Raw genomic sequence first — 20810 nt, 5'->3', positions numbered from 1 at the left:
CCACAGTCGGCGCATATCTCAAATGAGATTTTGATCCAAATAAATCTTCAAGAAGTATTGTCCATGTAATTTTTCCACATTCAAGAACTTGATTAAAGAAAACACGAAAATCATTATTAGTATAAAATAATCATCAACCCAAACAATAGAAACTTCCAGAAGGCCGCCAAATTCGAATTCTTCCAGTTGCAGGCTATTAATATTTGTATACATATTGATATAGTAGACAAAAAACTTCGGCTTCTTTTCTGGTATTATAATACATGGCAAGAAAAGTCCTTGTGCCGCCCATTGAAAAAAAATAAAAAATAAAATAGGAATATATTTTCTATAAGTAGGCTGTAAATTGAAGATCATTTAAACTACTGGTCATTCACTGCTCAGCCATACTTCCCGGAGGAGTTGATACCTCACAGCATTTTGACTTCCACTTTCTTTCAACTTCCAGTCGGGCTCTGCCGAAGAACGTGAAGAGTGAAAACTGTTGGTGATTATGGATCTTAAAGGCGAATTCAGTTCATCGAGCTCGTCGTCACTAGTGTGTGATTTCTTGAGCACTGAAGAGTAGCTACCGAACTCATGTAGAATTACAGTAACAGAAGAAACCGAAGGTGCCATATATTCGATAGGGGCTGCAGCACACGGGAAGTTTATAAAAGAATCTTCCTCGGCCTCGAGGGGATCCTAAGAGAAAAATCCAATTGAGCAAGAGATTAACATCCTTAAATTTTAAAAAACATAATGCATGTGTACTTCAAATGTGTGAGAAAGAAGTGACTAGTACAATATTTATTATGGAAGTACAACTCCAGGGATCAGAATCCTTGGAAATGAACAAACCTCTGAATTCAAGGCGTCAAGTAAAACTCCAGGGNCCCCACCCCGCGCCCGTTTGGCCCAAACCCTGCCCCACCTTAGACAGCGCGGGATGGGGCGCGATGGGCAACCTTTTGTCCCGTTTAATTTTTTTTTTATTTTCTTTACATTTTCAAAGTTTCGAATTCTGTTATTATTAGAGAATAAAATACAAATTCAAAATGGATTTCTAACGAGTGAATTGTCTAGAAATAAAATTTTCTAATTTTTATCTTCACGGGGCGGGTTTGGGGCTGGGCATCCTCGCCTTGTCCCGCCCATGCCTTGCCCCACCCCGCCAACCCATTTGGGGTAGCGGGGCAGGACGGGTTTTTTGCCATCCCTAAAGATGATGGGCAGAGGAGCAGAAGACAGAATATCTCACAAAGAAGGAGACACATGGGTTGGATGCCAAGAGAAGAAGACAAAGCCCAATATATATTCAAACATATGACCACTTAAGGTAAGTCTAGGTAGGTTAAGTAATGGGTTAAGTAAGGCCCAACATTAGACAAATGAGCTACTAAGTGGACTTCCCTTATTTTGACCATCCAAACAAGTGAGTTGGGTCATAAGCTACACTAAAAAATTTAGATTGCTTCAAATGACCCAATTAACCTTCGGGTTAGGTGATTTCGATTGTGATGCCATATTTTCCATTCAGTCATTTGCCAAAGTCAACATGGAATTAAACCGAATTAACATCATAGCCTGGGAGGTCGTTTGACAACAATTTGCCCAACATTTTCTTTTCTATTTATTGGCTTCATTGTGTAAGAAATAACTCACCACATTTTTCAGTTGTACACCGGACCCAAAGCTAGCGCTCCCTGCCTGAATAGGAAGAACCTCAGAATCACTAATGGGGTCGGAAACAGGATCTGTTGGAATTTCGTCAGCAGATTTACGAAGGATGGCATTAAACATTGATACATCCAATCTGGCAATGCATTGCTCCATTATCTAGTTATCAAAACAGAACTTTTTAACAGTATATTCCGTGAAGAAAGCAGGTTTTGCATGATAAAAATATCAATGAAACATCTAACAACGTATGTAAGTTGATATCCAGTATCAGATTATTCATAATGTTTCCTGGAAAAAGAATCTTCCAAAATAATTAGTAAAGGGAACCGTGCAAAAATGGTGATAGCCATATAACATACCCCCAAAGGTAAAACTTTGCGGTAAGTTGCTCATAACAATCCAGAGGGAAAAATTGGACCTTCATGTTCACATGGTAAAAAGATAATGGTATAGAAGTTTTACCATTCTAGAAAGCATGTGCAAACATCCACACTCGTGTCCTGCAGCTCGAACAGGACAAATCCTATCACAAGCATCCCTGAAGGCCCTTTTCCAAAGTTCCAAAGAAAAATTACCCTGTTCTTGATTGGCTGAACTAGATGTCCTTCCATATAATCTACTTTTGTCAGAATTCATACTTTTACGAATTGCTTTAGCAGCACCGGACTGCATATGTGGAGTGAAAGTCTGGAAAAACATGACAACAAAAATCCCTTAGGGTATGTCTGGCAAGGTGCTTATAAACACGGGTAAATGAGTGGTGAAGTAGGTAGATCCTACTAAATGTGTGAGTAAAAAAGTAGTTTGGCCAAAAGTGTTTTTGACCAGGGTGTTTATAAACACCGGGAAACAATGAGCCGTACATAGGCTTAGCTAACTAAATGGTTTCATTCAGGTTAGAGTCACCAAATTCTCTTCTGATATGATCAGTATCAGGAAACCTGAGCTTCTTAAGCAGAACTTGTCTTCTTTGGCTTCTATTAACTACACAGAGAAATTTGCCAGAGCAATCTAATAAATAATAGAAAGTGAATACCTGCCACCAAATAGACTCAATTATTCGAGAAAATATCCATGCTTCAACCCTTTCAAGTCCAGCAGCAAATATAAGGGGGTTCTCCCAGTTATTGAAACTTTCCTCGGTAGCAATTCTTGTACCCTTGCTGGAAATGGACCCCCATATTAGTGCTGATGGCTTCTTGTTGCCATTCCTATACCCCACCTTTCCAGTGACAGGTCGAACAGAAACAGGTAACTGACTTTTTCCAAATGAATTGCTTATAATTGCTCTCAGTAGAATGCAATTTGACAGCCAGAAAGTTAATCTGCAATAAGTAGAAGGTATCATACGAAGCACAAAATAAGTTAAACTATGCTTTGTAAACAATAACTTTGTCTAGGTTCAAAACAATCTAACTTGAATCTTGGATGGCTTCAGATTCTGTGACGTTTCAAGAGATATGCAGTTAACCAGTAGTCAAACACTTCATAGTTTTTACCAATAATAGCAGCAGGATATGGATTATCACTAGGAAAAAAAATACTCATTTGAAAAATAACTAAAAATAACTTTCCCAGTAATTGATTGAACTATACTGACCTAGTAAAGTCAAAACCAAATAAATAAACGAGAGAAAGAAAATGAAAGAACTGAGAACTTTTGCTGGGGCCTTGGGCATGTCACGAGAATCCACTTGTGTTTAATTAAAAACCAAGAAAATAGACTCTTTCTCCACTTCGAGTAAGTATCAAGCTCAATGAAACTAGCTTGATATGCTTTGGAACTAGGATGGTGAGTGTAAAACATACCTAGGAACATCATTTCCGCATGCTTTTGCAACTAAAAGTAATCCTGATGCGGCACTTTTAGCCACACTGCATGCTCTTGATTTTGAATTCTGTTTGCACACATGAAGATAGAGCCTTGAGAGGCGTCGAGCTGGAGCATGTACTTTAGTCATGGAACTTCCGTGCTCTGCAACTATTGAGTAAAGACTAACCTCCATAGCAGCAGCTTCTCTCAGTTCTCCTTCTAACATCTTTATTTTGTGTTCCAAATGCTGAATTCTACTCTCTGAAAAGTGATTTCTTGATTCCTTTGAAGGCATCTTAGCATCTTTTGGTTTTCTCCCTAAAAATCCTCGAGTTATATCACTCTCTGCCACAAAATATTGATTAACCTGAACAGAACTGTTGTTTCTGTACGAGTCTGTTGTTGATTGAACAGACTTCCCATGATTTGATCTATCATCAGTATTTGGTAAATTTCTGTTAAACAGAAGATTCTCTTTACTGGAAGAAAGCTCTCCATTACCAACTGAGACTTGATTTTGAACATCATCTTGAGAAGAACTATTCAACAGATCATCTTCAATGCATTTCGCATTCTCTTCTGTAATTTCTGTTTCTTGTGCATATTCTTGATGATTTTCTGGGACCTCAGCCTTTTTAAAACCATTATGAGTGACACCACTTCTTCGAAAATAATTAGGATCGTCTACGCTGAGAGGTGATACAATATCATCACCATTACTACTGCAATGAGATTCGACAAAGTCCAAATCTTCATCTGCCTGGCTATCTAAATTCGCATGGGTTTCTTTGGTAATAATACCACTAAATATTCTTCCTTTGGAGCATTCAATTTTTATGTCACTTGCAACATTGTTTTCCTGAATATTCGTTGATTGTTTTTCATGCCTGTGGCTTCTCAAGTTAAAATTCTTCTCTCTCTCTGATGCTTCAGTTGAAGAGGACTGCAAACTTCGAGCAGTAATTTTCTTTGAGATCCACGAAAGATCAGAGGATAAATCTATTGATGAGGAACAAGATAACCTCTCTATACTCACTTGCTCCTTATGTGATTTGGCGACATGGTGTTTTGAATCTCGGAAATGGTCAACTTTTGCATCTACAATACTGCCATTCCCTCCCAGTTTTCCATTCTGAAATTATTTTCCAATTTGCTAACATTATATACTATGTTAAGAGAACTAATGAAGAGAAGCAATTAGACAGTGATAAATGTGACAATAACATCATGCATATACCAACACCATAACTATCCAAGGGAAAGTACACGAATTTATCTAAGTTTAATTACATTATCGAGAACGCATTCAGATTTATGAAATTTTAGCCACTTAATTATAGGTAGCTAACAGTTGTCACTGAAATGATAAAGGTATTAAAGTGATAAAAACGAGACTAGCACAAGCAACCTACCACTTTCTGATGAGCTGAACAGCCGTTTGATTCAACAACTGAAGACAAAACAGTCAGCGAAGAGCGTGAGGAAACATCATCATCAGTAAACGAGGCTGAATCAGCTTCTTCTGCATATTCTTCACTCAGCAATGAAGAAACAGAATCACTATTATTCCTGTGCACTGAAGCTCCTCTCATCTTAACTGGCTGAATCTTAAGGAAGAGAAGTGGTTGTGCAGTGTTCTTATATGTCCGCTTACAGTTAACGGGAACACTAATGCTCAGACTCTCTTTAACAACACCGTAATCTGCCAAGTCCACAACAGCAATACCCAACAGCTGACCTTTCACCATCTTATTACTCCGAGGTTCATATAGATTGAACTCGAGGCAATTCTTCTGAAAAGTATCTCCATTCCCACATTTAATGGACATTTCTCTCAATAGTGTCACAGGAAGCCTAAAAGACTTGTTGAATTCAATTCTTCCATCAGCTGCACTAGATCCAGTCCCAAGTGAAGGGACAACTTGGTTAGTAATCCCAGAAATCCTATCACCATGTTCCCATTGAATCAGAACGGAACGAAGTGTTCTCAGTGACTGTGATGGGGGCCAGGGCTTAATCTCCTGAATATAGATTGTGTAATCAAGCTGAATTGCAGGGCTTTTCCTGCTTTTGGTCCTCATAACCAGCACTACAGTAACAGAAATGGGATTACTTTCTTACTCGTAGTGCAATGGAATGTGCCTGAACAAATTGAGTCACACAAACCCCTCAACCACGTCACAACCTCAATAAATTGGCATGAATGTGCGTAAAAGATTTAAATCACATAAAACATATATAGAAAGCAAAGTAGCATATTTATCGTGCACATATCACTGCTCGGAAAAGTCTCATCATATAAATGAGCTCTCACATGACAATCTAAGAAGTTTGTGAATAAATTATTTTATTCGTGTAGGGTGACTAGGAAACTGTAATGTGACTTCATTGCTGTACACAAACATATTTATCAAAAGTGAATTGTGACTTCATTGTTGTACACAAAGTCATTGTCAAAAGTGACCGGACACACTTAGTGCATGGTTGGCACGCAATATTAGAATTTACTAAGTGCATGGTTAGTACGCAATATTAAAATCGACTATATAGTATTACGTGTAAGATTTAACCTTCTCTTTTCTTACTATTTTCTAGGGGTACCGCTATTACCATCCATACTTTTTATAAGTACATCCACTTTTAAAAATAGTTTTTTATTATATTTTAAATGCTATGTAAATTTACTTAAATAGACATAAACAAAATTAAATAAAACTACAAAACTCTAAATTGATCCACTAATTTTTACTTTCATTAAATTATCAATCTTTTTTTATTCTTTTAGAATTTGTGTTTAACTAGAATCTTAATAGATTAAGAAAAATTACATGAATATAATTAGGGAAAATTAGGCAATACTTTAATGAATGTCGTTTATTTATTTGATAAGTTTTGTTAATGAATTTCTGTGATATATATAAACTTCAACTGGGCAATTCTGTAAGGTGTTTGTTAGAACACAACGCAGGGCCCAGAAAAGAAGAGTTGTCTTACACTCCCAACAATCTGCTTACAGAATTGATTTGAAGATGTAACAGAGGAAAACGTTGGAATTGCTAAGGATGTGACCGAATTGATTGGTAAAACCCCATTGGTATACCTTAATAATATTGTTGATGGTTGCGTCGCGCGTGTTGCGGCCAAGCTGGAATCTATGGAGCCTTTCTCTAGTGTTAAGGATAGGATTGGTTATAGCATGATTTCAGATGCCGAGGCAAAAGGCCTTATCAAACCTGGGGAGAGTGTCCATATTGAACCTACAAGTGGTAACACTAGCATAGGCTTGGCATTCATGGCAGCAGCAAAGGGATACAGGCTTATCATTACAATGCCTTCAATTCTCATTGGTTTTGGTGCTGAAGTGGTGCTCACTAACCCGCAAAGGGAATGAAAGGTGTTGTTCAGAAAGCTAAAGAGATACGAGACAAGACACCTAACTCCTACATTCTTCAACAGTTTGAAAATCCTGCCAACCCGAAGATACATTATGAAACCACTGGACCAGAGATCTAGAAAGGGTCGAACGGAAAAATTGATGCTTTTGTTTCTGGAATTGGTACTGGAGGGACGATCACAAGTGCATGAAAGTTCCTTAAAGAGCAGAACCCTGGTATAAAGTTGTTTGGTGTGGAACCAGTTGAAAGTCATGTTCTCTCTGGAGGAAAACCTGGTCCTTATAAGATTCAAGGAATTGGTGCTGGTTTTATTCCTGGGGTTGTGAAGGTTGATCTTATTAATGAAGTAATTCAAATTTCAACCGATGAAGCCATAGAAACTACAAAGCTTCTAACATTGAAAGAAGGGTTGGTTGCTAGTGGGAAAATCATCTGATACTGCAGCAGCTGCTGCAATTAGGATTGCGAAGAGACTAGAGAATGTTGGAAAACTCATTATTGTGACCTTCTCGAGTTTTGGTTGTGCTTTTTGAATCCGTGAGGCGAGAAGCTGAGAACATGACTTTCGCATAAAAGGTTTGCTGGCTTTTTTGTGAATAAATTATTTTATTCGTGTAGGGTGACTAGGAAACTGTAATGTGACTTCATTGCTGTACACAAACATATTTATCAAAAGTGAATTGTGACTTCATTGTTGTACACAAAGTCATTGTCAAAAGTGACCGGACACACTTAGTGCATGGTTGGCACGCAATATTAGAATTTACTAAGTGCATGGTTAGTACGCAATATTAAAATCGACTATATAGTATTACGTGTAAGATTTAACCTTCTCTTTTCTTACTATTTTCTAGGGATACCGCTATTACCATCCATACTTTTTATAAGTACATCCACTTTTAAAAATAGTTTTTTATTATATTTTAAATGCTATGTAAATTTACTTAAATAGACATAAACAAAATTAAATAAAACTACAAAACTCTAAATTGATCCACTAATTTTTACTTTCATTAAATTATCAATCTTTTTTTATTCTTTTAGAATTTGTGTTTAACTAGAATCTTAATAGATTAAGAAAAATTACATGAATATAATTAGGGAAAATTAGGCAATACTTTAATGAATGTCGTTTATTTATTTGATAAGTTTTGTTAATGAATTTCTGTGATATATATAAACTTCAACTGGGCAATTCTGTAAGGTGTTTGTCAGAACACAACGCAGGGCCCAGAAAAGAAGAGTTGTCTTACACTCCCAACAATCTGCTTACAGAATTGATTTGAAGATGTAACAGAGGAAAACGTTGGAATTGCTAAGGATGTGACCGAATTGATTGGTAAAACCCCATTGGTATACCTTAATAATATTGTTGATGGTTGCGTCGCGCGTGTTGCGGCCAAGCTGGAATCTATGGAGCCTTTCTCTAGTGTTAAGGATAGGATTGGTTATAGCATGATTTCAGATGCCGAGGCAAAAGGCCTTATCAAACCTGGGGAGAGTGTCCATATTGAACCTACAAGTGGTAACACTAGCATAGGCTTGGCATTCATGGCAGCAGCAAAGGGATACAGGCTTATCATTACAATGCCTTCAATTCTCATTGGTTTTGGTGCTGAAGTGGTGCTCACTGACCCGCAAAGGGAATGAAAGGTGTTGTTCAAAAAGCTGAAGAGATACGAGACAAGACACCTAACTCCTACATTCTTCAACAGTTTGAAAATCCTGCCAACCCGAAGATACATTATGAAACCACTGGACCAGAGATCTAGAAAGGGTCGAACGGAAAAATTGATGCTTTTGTTTCTGGAATTGGTACTGGAGGGACGATCACAAGTGCATGAAAGTTCCTTAAAGAGCAGAACCCTGGTATAAAGTTGTTTGGTGTGGAACCAGTTGAAAGTCATGTTCTCTCTGGAGGAAAACCTGGTCCTTATAAGATTCAAGGAATTGGTGCTGGTTTTATTCCTGGGGTTGTGAAGGTTGATCTTATTAATGAAGTAATTCAAATTTCAACCGATGAAGCCATAGAAACTACAAAGCTTCTAACATTGAAAGAAGGGTTGGTTGCTAGTGGGAAAATCATCTGATACTGCAGTAGCTGTTGCAATTAGGATTGCGAAGAGACTAGAGAATGTTGGAAAACTCATTATTGTGATCTTCTCGAGTTTTGGTTGTGCTTTTTGAATCCGTGAGGCGAGAAGCTGAGAACATGACTTTCGCATAAAAGGTTTGCTGGCTTTTCGACCCCCCTAATGTTTGTCGCATCCTGTGTTTTTGTCATTTCAGTTTTCTTCAAATGTATCAGATGAAATTGTTAGAAATAATGTGACGCTTTCTTATAGACTTAGGCTATGTCACATAGCATGAAGTGATGGGATTTTGCATTAAAAATAGAAAAATGGGCAATCTGCAAATGCAAAAGAGTTACATTATTAACGTGGATGCAAATAGTATTTCTTAAGTGTGGATATATGTTATTCAAATGAATGAATTTAGTCAAGATAAGATTGTAATATATCGTGGATGCAAATAGTCTTTTTTTAAAATTTTAATAGGGATGAACTTAGAGGGGATGTACTTATAAAAAGTATGGATGGAAATAGCGCTACCCTTTTCTAGTACCATGAAGTCCTCACTATCAAACGCGTTACCGCATAGCTGGAATACAACTACACCATATTATTTAAAGACTTACTGAAAGTCCATAAAATCATACAGAAAAACAAAACGCCAACACGAGAATGAGAAAAATTGAAATCAACCCCTTCACTCTTTGAAACGGTTAATAATAAAACATGAAATATCAACACTTAATAATTGAAACAAGAAGAGAAGAAAAAAGTAGCATCTAGCTTCTGATCAGTACAAAAACTAGCTCAATCAGCTATTATCAGCACAATCAGATAAACAATACTTAAAAGTTAAACCACTAATAGCTCAAATTATCACATACCAAACAGCTGGTCAACAATGCAGCATCAAATGAAGTCAGTTATTCTACTTACAGAAACACATGATTCGAAAATACTTGATAAGTTGAAGATAAATGGAATAAAAGAAAAAGGCGAAGAATGTGGAGCGGAGAGATCTTACACAGAGGGAAAGCAGTGGAGAAGTATTAGAGGAATGTGCGAAGGGAACGAGAAAGCTGAAACGGTGCGTTTCGTAACTGATGGTTAATAACTCATACAAGCAAGAATGTCGAAAGGGTGTAAAAAAAATAGAAGACTTTATAGTACGAAAATGATGACAAAATAATCGAAAATAAAATTGAAAGTATTAGTTATTTTTCCGTTTGTTTTGCTCCAGAATTCTTACAATTTAGTTTCATATTGTGATTTCTTAATAATGTTAATTAAAGATGTTATGAATGAATATACAATTATTATTATTATTATTATTATTATTATTATTATTATTATTCTTGTTTTTGTTGTTGTTGCTTCAGCAAAACTATTTGGCTTATAATAAGTTGAGATGTCCAGCTCAAGTGAAAATATGAAAACTATACTTATACTTTACTCCCAAGATTTACTGCTTTCTCAGACATTTTGGATATTTTTTAGGTAAGATTTGACAATTCTCCATCCCTAATTTTCATTTTCGTAATTGGTAAGTTGTAAGGTCATCTCACAACAAACAACAACCCGCAAAGGGAATGAAAGGTGTTGTTCAAAAAGCTGAAGAGATACGAGACAAGACACCTAACTCCTACATTCTTCAGCAGTTTGAAAATCCTGCCAACCCGAAGATACATTATGAAACCACTGGACTAGAGATCTAGAAAGGGTCGAACGGAAAAATTGATGCTTTTGTTTCTGGAATTGGTACTGGAGGGACGATCACAAGTGCATGAAACAATTGACACCAAACAGACTCCTTATTGCCCCCAACAATTCTTCTGTTAGGCAGGCTTAGAGCATTAGACTAAATAGCAAAGCTGTTGGCAAATTGGCACCTAATGAAGGAACAATAGTGAAGTTAGAATAAAACCCTACGCACATAAGCCATGTGTAATCGAGGAGTATCTTGCAAGTGTCATGGACAAGAACAAAAACACGTGGTTTATTGAGTCCATGTTTTTGAGTGTTCAACAATATCGAAATACGACGCGACATGACACTTGACGAACACATGCACATTTTCCTTTTAGGAATGCCTATCTATCATAGGTCAGCCCTCCCCTAGCTGTTGCAATTAGGATTGCGAAGAGACTAGAGAATGTTGGAAAACTCATTATTGTGATCTTCTCGAGTTTTGGTTGTGCTTTTTGAATCCGTGAGGCGAGAAGCTGAGAACATGACTTTCGCATAAAAGGTTTGCTGGCTTTATCTATCATAGGTCAGCCCTCCCCTCTCCTAGTAGCTCTTGAGGTAACCCAAGTGCTCTCTTCCTGTCTTTAGTAAGCATATCCCACTACTGGGAACTCTATAATGACCCATAATCCATGCAAGCCTATATTCAAATAAAAACTTGAGGATTAATCCCATCTTGTGGAGCCCATTAAGGATAAATCATCAAATTCCAGCATTACAATGAAAGTAGTTCCTTGATAGGAACAAGAATATGAATGGAAAAAACTTCCTATTACAAGTTTGTTTGGAGATGATATTTGAGAGGCTGTAATATGAAATATCGCATATTTCCTAAGGTAAATCAGAAAACAAAACAACATATACAATCTATTCAATTATGAATAAAATGAGAATAGCTAGTTGAAACATGGCCAATTTCATGCTGACAAAACCACCACAAAGATGCTTCATCATCAAAACACTGCAATAAGACTCCACAGTAAGTACGCGGATGCCATTATGACGGGAGAGTTATCTCAATTGAAGTTCTGACTGTGAGGTAGTATCTGATTTCTGATCTAAATCGACAGTAGCCTGGACTTGCGCTGCATATTGCAGATTCCAGAGGACATCCTCAAATGAGGGCCGGCTTGAAGATTCAGATAAAATACATTTATTGGTCAAGGACACCACAATTGACAATGACTCTTGTGAACTAGTGGATAACACAATTGGATCCACAATTTTGCGCATATCGTCTTGACTTCCAAAGGATGTCTGTATTTTGAAACCAAGGTACAAAAGTCAAAATTTAAGATGATGGCACGTGATTAGTTGTAGATAATCTTTGATTTTTAGTATAGTACTTGGAACTTCGAGCATGTTAAGGCTACCAAAGGAAATTGGAATCGTATTAAAAAATGACATATCATACCATTTCATTTAGCAAAAATGCTTCTCTTTTTCCACTTGCAATAGGACCCACAATTGACTCGAGCAATATGAACCCAAAGTTGTAAACATCATCCTCTAACTTTGTCGAACGCCTGTAACAACAGTTTTATATATCAACTATAAGTAGAACTACAATCTTGGTGTCCAAACAGACATCCCTAGCTGCACTGCAATCTTGGAGGTAGAAGCACAAAAAATAGAAGTTGGGTGACAAGAAACACTACTATAGAGACAGAGAAGTATAAAAATATGGATGCTGGATAATTTTTTATATCACCAAACTGTTGTTAAATTTTAAAAAATAGAGAATGGTTAAAGCATAGAAGATTAAACAACATCTGAGATTCTGAACTTCATTTTGTGGATCAGGAACCTAGGAAAAACTTCCTTTGTTAATTTGCAGGCCTTAGTATGAATTGTCAGCGACAGAGTTCAATAGTCTCAAAATATTAGCATTTTTCAAAAACCAAAAAAAAAAACCAATAAACCGTTTAGAGCAACCACTGAGAATATCATTTCAAGTGGGAATTTCCTTACCATGATTTGGAGACATCCCCCTTAGCCTACAAAAAAGACATTATATGTGTTAGGCATGGCCCTTGCAACCACTAATATGGTCTAAATATCAAGGAAACATACTTCAGCCTTTTCAGTTTCATCTGTGATTATGGATATCCCGTAGTCACTAAGCTTTGCAATCCGATGCTCATCCAGCAGTATATTATTCGTCTTCAGGCGGTTATTGTAACACGGAGGAATCACCCCAGTATGTAGAAAATGCACAGCCTTGGAAACACCTATCAGCAATCCTAATCTATCCGACCACTTCAGAGCTTTCTCAGGACTAGTGTCTGCAGGTACATTAATTGAATTCAAGCTCAATGAAGTCCAATATATGGAATATGCATTCACAAAAAATGAGCAGGACAACTTAAAGGATTTTCAAATAATCAAAAATGAATGGTAGAAGGTTCTTAAAAAGACATGTCTAGAAATATAGACATAAAGTCGTACTCAGTGACTTCAAGTTCTAGATAAACATTAAGGATAACCCAATGCAGTAGTTCTACTACCTGAAAGGTAAGCACAGAAGTTTCCATTAGGGACAAATTCGTACACGAGCAGCAATCCATGGACAGATGAATCGTCCTGCCTTCCACCATCAATGCAATGACCTATAAGGCCTACAAGATGAGGGTGGCGAAGCTTTGAGAGCAAATCCAAGTGTTGTTTGAGGTTCTGAATAGAATATTTTCTGCATAAAGCCAAAGATCTTATAGCAACATTGGTGCCATTCGCTAATCTTCCTTTATAAACCTGAAAATAATGAGAACGAAATGTTAAGTAAGGTTGTTCTTAATTTAATAATAGTCACATGGAGTTAAAAATAAATTTAAAAAGTGAAATTATTAAACCTCTGATGTAAACGCCTTGTTTTATATGAGAGTTGTCTATCTGATTCGGGCAGCAATTGCCACTTTGCCAGAAATTTCTATAATAGTAAGACTTGAGTTCATGGTTTTGGAAATCAAATGTAACCCAACGCATAAAATCACCACAGATAAGCGTTTTATTTTGAGAAAATTCCTAAAAATGCATTGATAAATTTACTCTAACTACGTGCTGTATCAATATATATAGCCTATCATTGATTCTTCATGTTACGTAACATTACAACTTTCACCAAGACGTCATTCCCACTTGCCAATTTCATTGTTTAAGCATATCCTTAAACAACAACTGTCATTCATTTCTACATGGATTATCTTTGAGGTTGCAGGGCTCTCATAACTCTCTGTACAGGAAAACTAGTATTCTACGCTTCTCATTCAATAAATGTTAAAACACAAATATCATGCTATGAAGACTGAGTGCATCAGTCAATAATATATTTTCCAAATACTCGTTAATAAGAAAGGGCGGTTGAGAAAGTAAAATAGCATTTCTAGGAGTACCTTTCCTAGAGGGCTCTCACCCAGGTAAGCTAACGGATCAAAATTGTCAGTGGCTTCTCCCAGTTCTTCAATGGAAAACACCCTATATGCTGGAGCACTTTGTGTACCGAGTTTCACTGCTTTAGAAATGATCCCTAAAGAAATAAAATGGGTAAATGAATTTTAAAGAAAAACTATTTCCTTGAGAGGATCAATGATTAGATTCTCTCAAGGAAATGCTTAAATATGCAGAGATCTTAACTAATTTTTAACAGAACTTACTGGCATTTGCAAGGAGTTCAGCGGAAATCCCTAGTGGTGCATCATCTTGCAAAATCTTTGGTGTAAAATGCTGAACCACTGTCCTCTCTGTTTTGTGTCTTTTACAGAAAAAGAGAAGCCCAGAAACCGAGAGTACAACAATAGCAACAATTCCCCCAATGACAGCAGCAAATAGGGCTATTTTCTTTCCAGAAGACAGTCCTTTATCTTTTCCAGTGTCTTTGCAATATGACTCAGGATGCTGACTTCCGGTATCAAACGACAAGCAATTCCCGCTAGTCTTCACAACTCTCTTATCTGAATCAATGTCCAGGCAAGTTGGAAGCGCGCCTATCAATCTGTTATCAGAAATATCGACAAGACTGAGAGCATCCCCACACTTGAGATGCTGTGGAAGTGAACCACTAAGCATGTTGGATGATAAATTCAAATAATTAATATTGGGCATAGAGAACAACTCCGTAGGCGGCATCCCACTCAGATGATTGTTTGATAAATCAAGACGCTGAAGTTCATTCAATTTGCCAAGTTGGTCCGGGATACTACCAGAAAATGAATTGTTGCTGAGAAAAATATTAGTCAGTCCTTTTGGCAGAGGAGACAATTGTGAATCTAAATGGTTCTCTCTCAGATCCAACAGTCGTAAATTAGACAAGCTACTCAAATCAGGCAATTTCCCAGAAAGCAAATTGTGTGACAAAACAACTTCAGTCAGTGTTGTTATTCTGGGAACTGTAGAAGGAATCTGACCCTTGAACCTGTTGTTCTTTAAGCTTAAAACAGTGAGATTTGTTAGAGAATTAAGCCATTCGGGGATTGTATCATTGAAAAAATTCCCATCCAATTTAAAAGTCTGAAGCTTCACCAATCTAGACATCTCCGATGGAATCGAACCAAATATAAAACTCGAACTCATATCTAAAGCTTCAAGAGAATATAACCGATGAATTTTGTCTGGAAGTGTTCCCCAAATTCCCAGAGAGACTAAGCTAAGAACCCTTAAGCTAGTTAACCTTGTCAATGTCGTAACAAAGGAATCAATAGAGAAACCCCCAGATAAGGTTTGATTGGGAATTGCAAATCCAATGAATTCACTGACGTTGACAGGCTTATCTCCCATAATCCTGAGCTCGATAATAGAGTTGTTCTCGCATTTGATGCTAATTTGTGGAGGGGAGGACAAATTACAGAAATCACCATTGTAATTTTCCAAATCAGCCAATCGCATTGGGTACTCCAAGTGCTTCCTCAGCTGGAGAAGAATTTGCGTCTCATAGCTTCTTAACTGATGAGTACTTGAAGCAAAGAAAATCCACGAAAGAACCACCATAACAACTACATTTGAACAACTCATTTGCAAATCCCAACTAGAGAACATCAATTTCAAAAGTTTGCAAACAAAACCGTACAAAGGTTGCAACTTCAATGGGCTACTGAGAAACAAACACAGACCCATCGATCAGAAACAGCTAATTGACAAATTTCTGAAAGACTACATAAGTTGGTAAAACTCAATTAAAAAGACAATAAAGCACTTGCTTCATTACTACTCTTAGTGCACAAACACCGTTCAAACAGCATTAAATGTCTAAATACGAGCAAAAATTCCAGAAATCAAAGAAAAATTCAAATGGGGAATTTAATGCAATTGGATTTTGTTCAAGTAAATCGCTGAATGCGAGCATTAAACTGGTCAAAAAACAATTAAAGAAGCCAGAGAAACAACCTTAAGCTAGTCACCAGAAGAATGTTGGGTTTTCAGTAGAAAAAGAGAACAGACCAAAACGACAACGAGACGAGATCCAGATATATTTGCTGCTTGGATAATAGAGACAAACCGTTGGGATAGATGAAGTATAAAATGATGCTGTGAGGTGAAATTTTTTATGAGATTAAAAGAAGTGGACTAAATAATGGAGGTAGGCTGATGATTGAAGAAAAAAAATAGAAACTGACAGTGGCAAAGCATTTACTGCAGCATGCATTTAAGAAGAAGAAGAAAGATAGAAGAAAATGTCCATTATGACATCGTTTGTCTGGCTTGCATTAATGGGGTCGGTTCTTATCAAGAATTCGCGCTATCCAACTTGTGAAGTATAGTAGATTTCTCTAATCTTCCTTTGTGCCAACAGGAGGACAACTTGATGTGAGGTGTAACTGGAGAAAGAAAGACCGACAGCCAAATGATATCAAATGGCGATTGGAGAATATCAATAGTCATGAGGGACAGGCAAGTGTCATCTTTCTTCACTTACATTTCTTGTTATCACGCTGATTGATTAGTGTGTTTTTAAACACTTATTCAGATCACAAACATGACTTAATTACGAATAAAATGATTGAATTGTGACCTAATTTTATTACTTTTGGGAATTGTAGATAACACTGATGAATATGGTGAAATACATGAAAAAAGACGCGAAAATGACTAAAATGACACAAAGTGAAAGTTCAAGGACCAAGGTGCAAGTACCCAAAAGTTGACCCGATGAAAAAAAATCAAGAAATTGAGTTTGCCAAATACAAATTGATGACATTTTGGGATGATGAAATGTAAAGAATGAAGAAAAGATACAAAGAAGTGGAAGATTCAACTAGAGGGACCAATTTGCAGAAAATGAAAATTGAATTCTACAATGTGGTCGGATGGTAGAACTCTCGTGCGGCCGCACGAAGGGATGCAGGGAATTCAATTGGAAATATGGAATAACCATGCGGCCGTACGGATTAAAACCATGCGGTCGCATGGTTATTTGTCCGGTGCGATTTTTTTCTTTCCTTATACGATTTGAACTCCTTTGGTAACCTAATTTTCCACAGGATATAAATATCAAAAACATTCCAAAGACGATGGGAACGCAATTGGAGGCCGAAAAACACTTCTTGGAGAGGATTTGATCACAAGAACAAGGATTGGCACGAAGAACTTCAAGATTTCATAACCCGGTGATATCCTTTATTCAAAACATGATGCATTTTGTTATTTTAATCATGCTAGGCTAGATTTTTATTATGCTTGGAGATTGATGAACCATGTGATTTGAAATCTAATATCCTCGTTTTGCAATTTGATGTTAAGACACAATTTTTATTATTTTGAATGATTTATATGCAATTAATGTTTTTGCAATTAAGGGCTTGTAATTGTGTGAATTTAAATGATTTTTTCTTGCATTCGAGAGAATTGGAATAGATTTGACATAATATAAATCATCGTAGGGTCCGATAGTGGATAGAAATATACCGCTATACCCTACGTGAATCTTTAAGTGTTCATAAAATCGCATGAATTTTTACATATGCTCTTGTCATAGAAATATAGACCGGTGGTATGTCGAAATAGGTTTGATACATCTCAAGAGAGAGTATTGAATAGACTTAGGAACATTGATTCGTCACAATTGAAGTGTGTTGTCATATTGTGAAACTAGGGTTTAAAATGATAATTGCATGGGAATTCGTAATCCTAGCCTATTTAATTTCTATTGATTATAACAACGTGCATTCTCGACTTTTAGTTTATTTCTAGAGTGTTAAAATATTGTTTTGAGTTTTAATTTCAATTTACTCATTAAATTCGCGTAATTAGGGTTTCTTTTTGAAATTAAAGTTTTTAATTAGATCCATATCCACTTTGACAATTCAGTTTCGATTAACGCTACGTTAGATAAAATTTGAACTAATCAATCTCTGTGGGATGATATTCGGACTCATTGAATCCACTTTATTACTTGTTAACGAACCATACACTTGCGGTGGTTTAAAATCGAAAGAAACAATTTCGCGAACACTGATCTCTCAACTCTTATCTTCAATGGCAATATTTGACCTTGTACAGTGCTTATAGGAATTGGTTCAAATAATTAACTAAAAATTGGAAAATTAAAAGGTGTGTAAAAGTGGAAAATGAAAAGGTGTGACTACATGTCAACTTAGACCAAATATTCGGACTTGATCCAATGGTCAAATTACAAAATTAAATAGATCAACTTATTCTACTCGTCGAGTAAATCATCGTGGTATATTTGAAATCTTGAAACCAATTCCGGATGAATGAGAAATTGCGGACGAAAGTTGGAAGAAATGAAGTGTTGCAACTTTTCGAAAGGATGCAGGTTTTGGCCAAGTGTTGCAATTTTTTGAAAGGATGCATGTTTTGGTCCACACTACTTCATTTTCACCCTTTCTACATCTATAAATAGAATCCTATGGACATGGTTTTGGGTACACCAATTGCATTAAGCATTCATTCTCCTCTTGCAATTCTCTCATTTCTAATTCCATAGTATTTTCATGCATTTCCTTGGTAGAGAGGGAATTCTGTTCGAGTTCGCTGATCGAAGTCATTTGGAGTACTCCTATGGCTTGACGTGATCGTTGTATCTTGAAAGATGATTGTGGAAAAACTGTTAGCACCGATGCGAGGCAAATTCATCTTAAGGAAAGAGTTATACTCGCATCGGCCAATCGCATCACTTACATCTAATTTTTTCTGATTTCATTTCTACTTGATTTTAGAAAATGATTAATTTTATTTATATGGTTTATGCAATGTTCCATATGAAAAATCGCATATTTTAATTCAAGAATGGAAATGGTCATATTCGATAATCATTGGTTAGTTTCTCAAACTCCATTTCGGTAAGTCGAAACCTTGTTTCGATTTCGTGAACATAAACGGTATATTTTTTGTGAATATAATATGCACATAATCGGTGTATTCCCCAACAATTTTAAGATGAATTTTGTGTTCTTTGTGCATTGTATATTCTGTTTCGAATTTGTCAACCATACTACTCACTTAAGGGAACAGATTGGGTTCTATTAAAAATTTGCAATTTGAAATTTTGCTATATTTGTATCATAAAACGAAAATAAAAATCTGAACCGATGCTTGCATGGGAACCCAATATTATGTGAAAATACGAATGGAGACGTTTGAAGATAACAGTAATTATAGAGTTTCCTTCATCTTTGCATATGCATTTTTCCTTAAGCATGTGCAGATTTCTGCATACATCTGGTAATATATTTCATGAAAATATTTGGAAAGATAGATGGCATGTGTGACTGTAATTAAATACATATGTTGCTATAATTTGAACCAATGGATTTACGCTTGACATTCTGCCATACTTTGAACATTCTAGTTTGTGAAATTTTTCTGCTAGCCTCGAAAAATATGATGTTTCTGTATAATGTCCATCTTGGGAACTTGTGAGTGACAATTTTCTTCTATGTGAGATTGCAATATCTCTTATGATATGGAAGTAAACATTCCTATAAATGGAATAAACTTATACAATGGATGTATAAATATTTGGAATATAAGTTGTTATTCCTTCACATTGGTCATGATGAATTGGATATTGTTAAAAACAACTCGAGTCCAATAATGAATGGATGGAAATAAGGAATTATTCCTAACATATAAGGATGCCAATTATTTGATGAAAGTATATGAACTTTCCTAACGATTCCTTTGATTGAAATATGATAATGGTATGGTAAATTAGTTGGTTAAAATTTCAAATCTTATTAAAATTATACTAACTTTGACTATGATGATAGCCTCAATTAATTTCATAAAATTAAGTGAGATGATTTAAGTGAATATCATTATTTAGTAATGAGAATTAAGCCACTTAATTATTTGAAATCATAGAAAATTTTGCATGGAAAGATGTGTTTTTTCATATGGAGAATCATGACTTTTGGTATGATTAATTTTCAATGGGCGTGCCTCTTTATAGAGATTAATTCAAGAGGTGTGTCCTCTTGTAGGATTGTGTCTTTTGAGAACACAACTTTTCAACCGATGGTTGAAATGAAACATTCAGGAGGTGTGTCCTCTTGTAGGATTGTGTCTTTTGAAAACACAACTTTTCAACCAATGGTTGAAATAAAACTATCATGTGAAATATGTTTGAAGAAGTTGCAATGTTTAGCCCTCTTTATTGTGGAATTGACTTCAATCATGAGACCAATTAAAATTGGTTTATGCTTGGAAAGTATTGCTGGTCTATATGATGGCTTTCATTTAATTTGGATGATCAAAATTAATTAGATTGAAGTACGTTATATGCAAGTTGATGACTACTACTTTGAAAGTACATAGACTTTCACGAAGCACTCGATACGGATATTATCTAAAAGATAAATGAATAGAACTATAAAAGTGTTAATGAACTCTAAGTTTAAGCATAACCCAAGAATGTGGGGGGTTAAATTTAATGCTTGTGAACTTGAAATGGAAAGTTCAAAACTTGTGAATGCAATATTACTAGATTACATATGTATTCCTAATTGAGGAATTGTGGGGGTAACTCAGTTTAACAGTTACGTTTTGCTTCTATCTTATATCTATGAAGGTGGAAAGATGGAAAACCCTTATACTAATTATAAGGATGATATATACTAAGTCCAAAGTGGATGAGATAGGTTGTAAAGTCGATTATGGCGTTTGTTTGGA

General features: G+C 36.0%; 2 protein-coding genes and 2 pseudogenes across 4 annotated transcripts; 2 read left to right on the top strand and 2 right to left on the bottom strand.

The window, feature by feature from the left end:
• Positions 1 to 369: 369 nt before the first annotated feature.
• On the bottom strand, positions 370 to 6092 carry LOC111366404. Its single transcript, XM_022987167.1, has 9 exons — positions 6077 to 6092; positions 4888 to 5591; positions 3472 to 4607; positions 2699 to 2987; positions 2125 to 2349; positions 1621 to 1818; positions 1095 to 1198; positions 841 to 904; positions 370 to 684 (listed from the first exon to the last, which is right to left on the bottom strand). The coding sequence occupies exons 1-9, from the start codon at positions 6090 to 6092 to the stop codon at positions 370 to 372; spliced, it is 3051 nt and encodes a 1016-aa protein (XP_022842935.1).
• A 405-nt stretch (positions 6093 to 6497) lies between these two features.
• On the top strand, positions 6498 to 7443 carry LOC111366403 (annotated as a pseudogene).
• A 708-nt stretch (positions 7444 to 8151) lies between these two features.
• LOC111366402 lies at positions 8152 to 11187 on the top strand (annotated as a pseudogene).
• A 122-nt stretch (positions 11188 to 11309) lies between these two features.
• Positions 11310 to 16582, bottom strand: LOC111367038 (probable inactive leucine-rich repeat receptor-like protein kinase At3g03770). Of its 3 annotated transcripts, none has more exons than XM_022987723.1 (8): positions 16065 to 16582; positions 14339 to 15771; positions 14078 to 14211; positions 13196 to 13439; positions 12762 to 12973; positions 12660 to 12685; positions 12103 to 12214; positions 11310 to 11945 (listed from the first exon to the last, which is right to left on the bottom strand). In XM_022987723.1, exons 2-8 carry the CDS (start codon positions 15714 to 15716, stop codon positions 11700 to 11702), a joined length of 2352 nt encoding a protein of 783 aa, XP_022843491.1. In that variant the 5' UTR covers positions 15717 to 15771; positions 16065 to 16582; the 3' UTR covers positions 11310 to 11699. The 3 variants fall into 3 exon arrangements, with proteins under 3 accessions (XP_022843491.1, XP_022843492.1, XP_022843490.1); XM_022987724.1 differs by having other exon boundaries at positions 14339 to 15768; XM_022987722.1 differs by having other exon boundaries at positions 14339 to 16582.
• Positions 16583 to 20810: the final 4228 nt, after the last annotated feature.

The sequence above is a fragment of the Olea europaea genome, chromosome 18 (assembly GCF_002742605.1).
Source record: "Olea europaea var. sylvestris chromosome 18, O_europaea_v1, whole genome shotgun sequence".
Lineage (NCBI taxonomy): Eukaryota > Viridiplantae > Streptophyta > Magnoliopsida > Lamiales > Oleaceae > Olea > Olea europaea.
This window is presented reverse-complemented; position numbering and strand designations above follow the sequence as displayed.